Below are 10,754 nucleotides of genomic sequence, written 5' to 3'. Positions count from 1 at the left end.
GACTCTGATGTGGATTAGAGATGTTTGTAAAGGTATTTGCTAGAGACCTGTTTACAGTTTGATGTTCGCTGATTTCGGTTGCACTATATATAATTGTTTCTTGAGTAAGCGTTTCTTCTTTTGGGAGGTTGGTTTGTTCTATAAAAACTGTTCTTGGTGTTGGATTTTTGTACTGTTGAGTAGTTCTGAGAGTTGTTTTTAGTTGTGCTGGAAATAAAATTTGAATTAATCACTCTGTAAAAAAATTGTGCTTATGGTTTTGACCTACAGTGTACAGAGAGTCGAATTGATGCCTGTGCTTTTCCCACAGAGTTGGTCACTACAACTTTGTACGTGCCTGCGTCTTTAAATGAAACTTTGTTTAGGTGCAAATTTGACTCTGTGTATTTGCTGTGATCAATATTTGAACTGTTGTGGAACCATTGTAAGCTTGCCTGTGGCCTTCCTGAGAAATTATAAGGCAATGTTAGTGGACTGTTGACTGGGACATGAATGTGGCTTGCATTTGCAAGGATGGTCACTCTAGGCTTCTCTACAACAACACACATGATATTTAATATATTTTGCATGTAACGTTGTGTCACAGCTGTGTTTGACTTACCAACGACTTTCAGGCGAAATTCTGTATCAACAGAACTGACACAGTTATTAGCTTTGAGCACATACATTCCTCTGTCATCAATGTGTACTGCATTAATTGTCAAACAAGACTCCTTAATGTGATATCTTGGATTTGTATTGACAACGTTTGTAGAGCCTTTCTTGTGCAAACTGATGACTGGGCTGGGAGAGCCAGTAGCTGTATAGCAAATCTTCAGCCTATGTCCTGAGTGTACTTTGTAGTGACTTGTGTTCAAATGGAGATCAGGTGCTCCTATGTCAGCAAACGATTTGATATTTTGTGGCATCTTTGTCACTAAATTGTTTGCTGCTTAGTTTTTATTTGCCTGTCTTTCTGTCTGTTTGTCTGTCTGTCTGTCTGTCTGTCTGTCTGTCTGTCTGTCTGTCTGTCTGTCTGTCTGTATGTATGTATGTCTGTCTGTCTGCCTGTTTGTCTTTTAATACATATATTTATTTTTAAATCACGCATTTACACCACAAGCAACTAAAAGGTAAACTACTAAGAAAAAGTCTACAGTAACAACAGGACCATTACGGTCCTAAAGCTTACAAAATTAAACTTAGTACGCTATGTTTTGACGATCTAATCGGGCTGTGCTAATAAGTTTGTCCGAGATGACTTTCACATTGCATTATTCAAGTGTCAGTGAAATGATTGATCACCACTGTCTTTCCGTCTGTCTGTCTGTTTGTCTGTCTGTCTGTCTGTCTGTCTGTCTGTCTGCCTGCCTGTCTGTCTGTCTGTCTGTCTGTCTCAACACCTATATTTTCCGTTTATCAAACCTTTACATCATGAGCTACCTAACACTAACACAATAGGACCATGATGGCATACAAAATTACACTGAGCACACTACATTTCGACGTTCTTATCTAGCTATGCTAATGAATCTGTCTGTCTGTCTGTCTGTCTGTCTGTCTGTCTGTCTGTCTGTCTGTCTGTCTGTCTGTCTGTTCTGTTTTCTGTGTGTGTCTGTGCCTATCTCTCTATCTCTGTCTTTCTGCCTATATGGATGTGTGTATGTATGCGTATATGTAAGTATGTGTGTATCCGTGTATGTCCTGCATGTAAGTAGTTTTGTATATGTATGTAGGTATGGATACAGTATGTATTTTTGTCTGTCTCTCTGTCTGTCTAACTGTTGAATAGCCTGCATGGCCATTTTATGGGATATGGTCCATACTTTCCTGACTAATTTTAATTTATACAAACGTTAGTACATATTTGTCAAAACTTCTTTGACCTTCGTTGTGTTTTAAACTGCAACTATATCTTTTGCAATTAGATCGGCCAAAGCCACCAAGGGTGGCTGTGCTAATGCAAATGCAGCAGAAAATACACGTGGGCATCTGGACTGATGAGTATGTAAAACACTGCCATAGTATCCTAAAATGTTAAATCAATCCAATGATGGAGAACTTACGTCCGACTTCAATGCGTGCTTTCGCACTGCTATGGATTAGCTTCTTCCCGTTCCAGAGTTCATACGTAATGTGACTACCAGCCGTCTGACTTAGACTTCTGATCACTAAACGACTATATATAACACGAACAAACGATGTCGACTTTTTCGGTGATATCCTCCACTTTGGTGTAGTGCCATTCATTTTTATTGGCCATACGGTCATCTTGTTCTCCAGTCCATACAGAGTAAGAGGCGTCGATCCAAGAACATGATCAGAACCTGCAATTAAAGCAAAAGAGAACGATTCACAGATGTGCACTGGGAAACATTTTATTGTCATTCCGTTTACCACACTCAAAGTGTTCCAAACAGTAAGACGTCGACACGAGGACGAGTAATGCACAGAATGATGTCCATACGTTCATGACAATTAAAGGCTGAAATAGATTTCTTGACTTTCAACTGCAGCAAGTTTGAGAAGTTAGAGATCTCGTGCGGGCAGAGCAGATACTGAGCAAAACGCTTTCCGTGGACGATATTTGTGTGAGGTCAGAGGAACAGACACTGTATGAATTATGCAGAGATGGTTTAGGAGTTCTTAGGTTTCTAATTCGCTCGCTAATGAAGTAGTCATTAGCTACCTGGTTGTGCAAGTTGCAGTGATGCTGTAACTGCAGTATATTAGTATCAAGTAATACTACTAAATTCGTTTATAACACAACGATCGATGTCATTTTCGTAGGATTCGCGGTGCTTGCGACGTCACGTTTTTTGTATATACAGTACATGTACCGTCAGCTGGTGTGGTAATCTGGATACGTTTGATTACGATTGGTGCAAGAATAGCAAAGAGATCGAGTATTCGACTAATAATTGGCTCAATTGTTGATGGCCGGCAAATTACTAGCACGTTTCTGTTGGTGCACGGCTTCACTTCATACTTGGCTATACACGTAACGTGAACAGTCGCGGAGCTGTGTTGCCGTCACGTGAAACAAAGCAATCTAGGAATTTTCACTGCAAGTAATTTGCACCGATGAACAATAATTACAATGGTCATTTGTTCCTCGCAGGTGCGACATCTGCGGAATCTATTGTGTGGTTGCATGCAAATACACGGTTTACACAAATTGCAGGCAGGATACGAAGACATCTAGCTGGGTATTGGTATTCAACTATTACCGTTTAGTGCTGGCTTTGTTCTGATACGACTTCTTTCGTGTCGATTGATTGTAACAATACTCTGCCGCTTACGGTAAACGGTGTTCACACACGCACACACACACACACACACACACACACACACACACACACACACACACACACATCTAAATAAACGTCTGACGCATGACAAATCAACCGATCTTTGACTGTCTTGAGGCAGACGTAACTAAAAATTACTTGATTTGCGTCCGTCGTGTCAACTTGACGCGTAACTTTTGCGAAAGACAGTAGATGGTGCATGCAGCATAGGTCGCTAACATTTTACAGACTTTGAGAACACCGAAAATAGGTTGAAATTTATAGACACCCTTCTTGTAGGGACAGGAGAGTTCAGGTACTCTACCTATAGCTAGTCAACGAACATCTTTAGCAGATGTAGTAAAATAAAGCAGTTTGTTCTATTAACTAAAATGGTTTGTACCAATTTAAATTTTATCGAAAGTATAACAAGACTCGCCCAAATGCGTAAAGTGATCAGCGGTACCGCATACGGGTTTATAGGTATCGCATACGGGTTTTATAATGACCGCATACGGGATTGCACGGTACCGAATTATGGGTTATCTGCCTGTTTGACAAATCGCGGTTCAGAGAACATGTCCAACATGTGTTTTCTTATTTTAATTTTTCACGGCAATACAACTCTTATTATTAGAGAGGATGTAAGCAATCTAGAGGAACGAGATTTTACTGCAAAACGAAACCGTTCGTTGAAGCAGAGGCGTCGCTGGACGTCCAAAATTGGGGGGGCCAGCGCTAGGATTATTGTCTATTGTCAATTGTCTAGACGGCCACGCCTACTAATATTGGGGGCCATGGCCCACCCAGGCCCCTATTGAGCGACACCTCTGGTTGAAGACAACTGCCTCTTCTACTCAAGTGAGTGCTGTTTTGACTATATACATTGTGTTTTACTGCATCTAATGCTTCATATACGTTCACAAACATTAGCTAACTTATAAATTTATCAACTCAGTAGTCTTATTCACAGTATGCAGACAGTCTCTGAGGGCTGTAGGCAATCTTATAGAATTCAGTTTGAGTTCATACATATTTAAACTGTTTAGTTAATAAATTATATAAAAATTGCTAAATGCGCATAAGAAACTGAGTTATAATCAAATTTGGATATCCATACATGTAGTCAAGGTCCTGTAAGTTAAGAAATTATTGCTGTCAGGCGTTCTAGGGCATAACTTGAAATAAGAAGTCGCTTTGAGGGGTCTGCACCAATGCTTAATTATCTAAGAGTCTTAGAGATGATTCTAGGTGCTTATTATTATAATCGCTCAAATATGAATGTGCCAATTGAATGCATGATTTGCATATTTAATGTTGATGTGACACATTGGGACAATGTGAATGTAGTCAAATAGGATTGCTATTGCAGTCAAGGTAGCAAAGCACTTATAACTAGAGGTGTAGGGCCGCATTTATTACTGGGGAAAACTGCAAGTGAGCAACCAATAGTCTAGCTTTGTCTATCGCTTTGTTGCTGTTAATGATGTAGTTGATATTCATATTAATGCATGACTTCCAGAATAGTAAAGGGCTTTAGCTGTTAAATGACTTAGTTAGAAATAATTTTATCTTTGTTACAAATCATTGCTAAAATTCCTACTTTCTGCACTACAGTAGTATGCAATATACCTTACACAGATAGAGTCAACTACTTTCAAACACTTGTATGGAAAAGTTTAATGAACATTTATAATAGTACTCTTTATGTGGTTTTACTTTGGGACATCATAAATTGGTTCATCATAAATTGGCTCATTATTTCCATAACGCTGTGATCTTTGGGTGACACTCTTTGGAGGAATGTGGTCATAATCATTTTCAGTACTGTCATTCATTGCTGTGCTGTATGAGTTCGTTTTGCTTGATGGTTCAGTCTTTGGGGTGATGTAGTCATAGTCCGTTTCAATTCTGTCACGCATTCCTGTACTGTAGAAGTTCATTTTGGTTGATGTTTCTCTGTCAGGCTTTACATTTTGGTGACCTGGAACTAACACAGACAGTTGTTATTATGGCTAACTACATCAAGGTATCTTTATGTTACCTGTAGTTGGAGTACCAATATAGAATTGCTTTGTTTCTTTTCTAAAACGTGAAAAACATATTTTAATGATGATATGTAGACTCAACACATTTACATCTATGCATTATTCTGAATGTCTATCAGTTCGTGCAATAAATCTGTGGACTGCAACGAATACCAGTGCATGGAACATTACATATAGTTATAGGCTTAAATTCAGTGTTTATTGCAACTGATACAATGCAATGGCAATGTATGTGGTGATTGCTTATTAAAAGTATTGCATCTGAGTGTGGTGGTAATGTTTCTTGTTGTGGAGTGTGTGTGTGTGTTTTTTTTTGTTTGTTTGTTTGTGTGTTTACTTATTTAACATGTTTATACCTTGATGATATAATTGTCTCATCGTCTTCTACTCTATCTCTTCGACAATTTGCTGCAGAGAGAAATATTGTTATGTGGGCATGAAAGGATGTGTTATTCATCATGTAGGGGCCTTACCTGTTTTGAGTGAATGAATTAGAAGAATAAAAATCAGAATTATCGTGACGGTAATCAAACAACTAACAAGAATTATGAACCACTTTTTCATGTAGAATTTTTTGTTTCCTGGGAGAACAAGTTATATAGACAAACAGTCTTTGTATTATATTGATGTTACTAGTACCATCACAATTGTTGTTTTCTGAACTTATTTCTGACTCATTGCAGCCGTCTGATAAAGACTCTTTAGTTGCTTCATTGTTTGGAATTGGAGCTAAATGCAAAAAGGAGTAAGAAACGCGAGATTTAGAGACTAATTGATAACAAATGTACAACACGTTGCACGCGCACACATAACACATGTGAATTTGAATGAATCACATCGCCTTACTTTTAGTTAGAATAACCTTGCTTGGACTTGTGATTTCTGCTGCATTTGAAGAATGTAAAGGATGCTTTGTTTCTTCAGATTTCTTTGCAATTGGTTTTGGTGCTTCTTTACTTTGGTTGGCCATCACTTCAGTGCGAGTCGAGGAGTGTTTAGGTGGATTGGAATTCAGTCTAGTTATGGTAGATTTGCTTTCAGTCCGATTGGTATGTTTTGTTATATGTAGTGTGTGTCTCTTTTGATTTTCATTTTGGCTGATTGAAATCTGTGATTGTATATCTGTCAATCAGAGAAGCACTAAATTGTGAACTGTTGAAAATCAGCATTGTGTTTGCTTACTGTGACCATGTCCGATAACTTTCAGGTGGAATTCAACATCGACAGATCCAAAGCAGTTCTGAGCGTTCAACACGTAGATACCTCTGTCTTTATGTTTGACTGCATTGATTTCCAAGTACGACTTTGCGGTGTGAACTCTGGTGTGCGTATTGAGAGTTAGTTTAGAACCTTTTCTGTGTAGGTTGATTGTTGGTTGTGGAGAACCTGTTACTTTGTAGTGAATGACTGCTTGATGTCCAACCTGTACTTCAAAATGATTGGAGGATTCAAGGTCAAAAGTGACAGCAGGTAACTCTGTAGCAAACAGTTTATTATTAGTATGTGTAATTCACACACACACACACACACACACACACACACACACACACACACACACACACACACACACACACACACACACACACACACACACACACACACACACACACACACACACACACACACACACACACATCGCATATGATTTCTTGATTACTGTGTTTCAATAGTCAGTACACTTTATGGTAGGTATGGGAACAAAGAAATGATCTATACAAACTGATTGCTGACAAAGGTCAATCAATTTGAATCTGTGATAATTTTATGCATGCAAGGGTGGAGACAGTTTCACTCTCATGACAATGGCCTCCATCAGTACATTTGTTGCTCTTCTGCTTGCCTGAGAGTGATGGTAGCATAAGGTGCGGTGTACGTAAACGAGCAAGTACATGAATCTGCTCGTGCAAGCAGAACTCGGAAACATTTCATGTGAGCAGAAAACATGTAGAACGAGTCGTACAACGAACATGCAGAAACTGGTATATTTACTTATGCAGCAAACACAAGTACATACTTCCAACTTCAATGCGCGCTGATGAGCTGGAGTTAATGTTGCCCTTCCAGACAGACGTGACCTCTTCACCAGCTACCCGACTGACATCTTTTATCACCAAGCGACGGTAGACAGCAGTAACGAAGGGTTCCAGTTTTCTATGTACCTTCCAGTGCGTTTCAGTTCCGTTTACTCTGGTAGGGAATAGAGACAGTTGCTCATTCTCGAGTGCGTACAGAGTAAGAGACCGAGATCCTGGTTTGAGGACATAGGGGGAGTCTGAAACTGCAAAGAAACCTGATTGTAGATTACTGCTTTACTCGATATGCGTGCAATATCACGCTTCGATTTCACTTTACCACATCCAATATTCTCCGTGCAGTAACAAGAATGAGCAAAGAGGAATGAAACGATTACTAAAGCACGAACGCACATTTTGGAACCTCGCTAGGCTGGAAGCAGGAAACTGAATGACCTGCTCTGTGCAGAATGCTTTACTTGTGTCGCGGACTAGAAACCAAACAAACGCACTTACAGATGCATAAGACATCAGGGCTCTGTCTTGATAATTAATTAGTACTCTAGTATATGAGAGGATGTGAGCATTGTCCTTTGTTTGTACAGATTGAACCGTCACGACGTTGTCATTCTAACAAACGTCCGTAGTTGCCTAACTACAACGAAATCATTTAGTTTGGTAGTTAGAACTCCGTTCAATATTTTTAGGCAGTCCCGACTATCAGCCGCTTTGAAATCCAAAATGTTAATGATACGCGTGCGTGTTTGCATAACAACCCACAACTAACATGCACGCGTGTTCCTTCCTACTCTGCATACTCTGCCAACTTCCTACTCCTACTTCTAACTCTTTTTGAAATATGATACACAGATTGTATTGTCATCTGATCATTTACTGTTGCCGTATACAGCTAAGTTATTAATACAGGGATGTTATTCAACCGTCAGGTGGTTGGAAGCTATTCTAATAGCTTATGAGGATACCAGAGAGATGACGCGGACGCAAATTGCCATGACGGATGAAGTTGCATTGCTAATTTCCAGGATTGTTTCAGGTACTTACTGAACAATTAGGCAACCGTTTTTTAGTTAGCTAATGGTTATAATTTCTTGGAGGAAACTATTTGTCTTGTCTTTGTGTACCTCTGAATGTGCATGCACAAGCTACGTACCTTACAGCATTACAAAGGGTGCTCGCTCCAGGACAGTCACTCAGTGGCTAGACGCATAGACACTGTTCTTGGTTACTATGGTGACAAGCTCGTGTGGACAGTATGGCAGACATTATAGCGTCATTGTGGTTGTATCATTGTATTTAGGTGGTTCACCTATAGTAGCACCATTCCCAGAAGTAGTTGCAGGCAAACGTGTACATCTACTGATAGGATAACAAATTCAAACAGTCGCTAAATACGTTTGAGTGCTGGCTAGCTAGCTCTTTCTGTTCATAAATTTTGGAACAGAACGTTTAGCCACAGCAAGTACAACTGCGTAATCAAGATTTTTTCCTGCAGAAAATTTTGGAAGAATTTATCGGATGCTGAGCAGGGTGCCACTTATCAATTGTTGGCATTTCGTTCAGAATACATGACCGCGGACCACTTTTCAAAAAGTGTACTTTTGCCAGTGGACTACTGGCGCCTACTTCCGGTCTAGGGTATAAACGATTAGTTAAAAGATTAGTATTTATCAAAGACTTCATTGGTCCAACTCAAAGCCCGCCATATTTGACAAACATATCATTCTGATCCCTACCGTTTATATACTATAGCTGCACACTGCACGATGATGCTCTTTGGTTTTCAAGGTAAGATGTCTAGACATGCAAGCAAACATGTGGGCTATGTCTAAACAAGTACATGTAGCTCATTTTAGAACCACGCCTTTTAACGTGCGCTAGGCTTGACCGCTTGTAAATTATATGTTTTCGCAAATATTTCTAGATTCAACTAATTTATTTATTTTAGAAAATTTCCAAACAAGTATAGAATGACTGATTGATTTCCTACTCGACTGGCGAACGTCTTTAATATTTTTAGGGGCCTGTTCGTCACACTGTGTTCGCGGATGCGCCTGCGTTTGGGTCTTTGCGGTTACGCAGGCGTTTCCGGCTAAACGTTCAACGAAGCTGCCAACGCAGACTCGCTTCTTGGGCAGGGCAAGCATTTTGACGTCTAGTACATGCGCATTTCGAATCTATTCGCTTTGAGCACAATTCACATGCTAACTGGAGATAAAGAACTGCATGCTCTGGATCTAAACTCATCATAGTCTGCTATTTAGAATGCAACAGATGTGCAGTACATACCTCGGCACTCGAAATGTTGAACGCAAACGTATAGATGCGAAATCTGAAATCGGTCGGCTAAAGACCTGATTGGAACTGGTAGTCACTTATCTAGAGAGAATTGTAACGGTCGGACAGAGTATGGTCAAATATAAGGGCGAGCTTGAGAGTCATTCTGCACCATCAGGTCACACTTAGTGAGTCTGGTAGTATGTTTTAGAGACACATAGAGCTTCTGATTTGTTATGCTTACATTTATACCGAGTATTTACTATTTTACTCTCACGCGGTAAATGGACCCATGCACTAGCGACTCGTTGTGCACACTGTGGCAAAGTCCTAAAGTCTTTAATTAATTAAATTGGTTCCTGCTTACCTAGTAAACAAATGCATGACTATATCCAGCTTTGCGGTATCCAGACAGTCATCGCGCATCCCCAAACAAAGCGGAATGAGACTGAAGTATATGCATTTCAAGAAGAGGGATTAAATCAAAGAAATTTCCTTTTTAGCGCACACCTCCGCTCGAGCGTCCATGTAGGTACAAGGGCGGCAGAGCCGCTACAGCAGTACACGGCGAGCGTCGCACCTGCACTTTTTGAAGCATATCACATGATGCTATTGGTGCTGGGCCAACCCGCCGCATCACTTTCTGGAGTGCTCCGCCGCCCTTGACGTAGAAGCTTGCCTGTACGTGTGTCATTAATTAAGATGTACCGTCTATAATTAGAAGAAAAGATTGAAGGTTCCGCAGACGTCATTGTGACAAGCGCTCGATGAATACTGTGTGTTACACTATGGACACTAGCCCAATATTCATGGAAGCTTACAGACTGGAAGTGCAGTACAGATGTATTGTGTCAGTTGTAGTGGAAGTTTGTGCATAAACTCACCACCTAGTTAGGAAATGATCTAGCTGCTAGAAGTAAACAGCATTCTAGTAGCGTCCATCTATATACAGTGCATCAGAGAGTTGTGCAGAGTCCAGCGTATTAGGAATAGAGCTCTTTGGTTTTCTCTAGGTAATAACTCTCTGGAAAAGCAAAACATTATACATCTCGCAATTACATTTGCTTATTTGTTCAATACATACTTATAGGTTCGACCAGAATTAATTATGTCTCATCACCAGACATCTT

The 10,754-nt window shown here is 39.9% G+C and overlaps 2 protein-coding genes and 1 long non-coding RNA gene across 5 annotated transcripts in view; 1 reads left to right on the top strand and 2 right to left on the bottom strand.

Moving 5' to 3' along the window:
• Positions 1–2,452, bottom strand: part of LOC134177075 (uncharacterized) — a 3,977-nt gene extending 1,525 nt beyond the window's left edge. Inside the window, exons 1-5 of the mRNA XM_062643777.1 lie at positions 2,377–2,452; positions 2,046–2,306; positions 602–874; positions 269–532; positions 1–207 (exon numbers count right to left, since the gene is read on the bottom strand). The exon at positions 1–207 is cut by the window's left edge and continues 105 nt beyond it. Coding sequence (XP_062499761.1) covers positions 1–207; positions 269–532; positions 602–874; positions 2,046–2,306; positions 2,377–2,452 — 1,081 coding nt within the window. The remainder of the gene's footprint in view (positions 208–268; positions 533–601; positions 875–2,045; positions 2,307–2,376) is intronic.
• Positions 2,453–4,114: 1,662 nt separating this feature from the next.
• LOC134176874 (uncharacterized) lies at positions 4,115–7,338 on the top strand. 3 transcript variants are annotated; one of them, XR_009969388.1, is made up of 5 exons: positions 5,236–5,298; positions 6,242–6,316; positions 6,387–6,614; positions 6,681–6,787; positions 7,007–7,338. It is a non-coding gene; the product is annotated as an uncharacterized LOC134176874 (long non-coding RNA). The 3 variants fall into 3 exon arrangements; XR_009969387.1 differs by lacking the exon at positions 5,236–5,298 and adding an exon at positions 4,115–4,130 and having other exon boundaries at positions 6,242–6,614; XR_009969386.1 differs by having other exon boundaries at positions 6,242–6,614.
• Positions 4,827–7,859, bottom strand: LOC134176873 (uncharacterized). The gene is made up of 9 exons (XM_062643547.1): positions 7,670–7,859; positions 7,332–7,595; positions 6,500–6,793; positions 6,164–6,439; positions 5,957–6,046; positions 5,791–5,898; positions 5,674–5,725; positions 5,314–5,354; positions 4,827–5,259 (listed from the first exon to the last, which is right to left on the bottom strand). Exons 1-9 carry the CDS (start codon positions 7,743–7,745, stop codon positions 4,985–4,987), a joined length of 1,476 nt encoding a protein of 491 aa, XP_062499531.1. The 5' UTR covers positions 7,746–7,859; the 3' UTR covers positions 4,827–4,984.
• Between the last annotated feature and the right edge of the window lie 2,895 nt (positions 7,860–10,754).

The sequence above is a fragment of the Corticium candelabrum genome, chromosome 3, assembly GCF_963422355.1.
Source record: "Corticium candelabrum chromosome 3, ooCorCand1.1, whole genome shotgun sequence".
Classification (NCBI taxonomy): Eukaryota; Metazoa; Porifera; class Homoscleromorpha; order Homosclerophorida; family Plakinidae; genus Corticium; species Corticium candelabrum.
The sequence above is the reverse complement of the archived record's forward strand: the minus strand, read 5'-3'. Positions and strand labels throughout refer to the sequence as shown.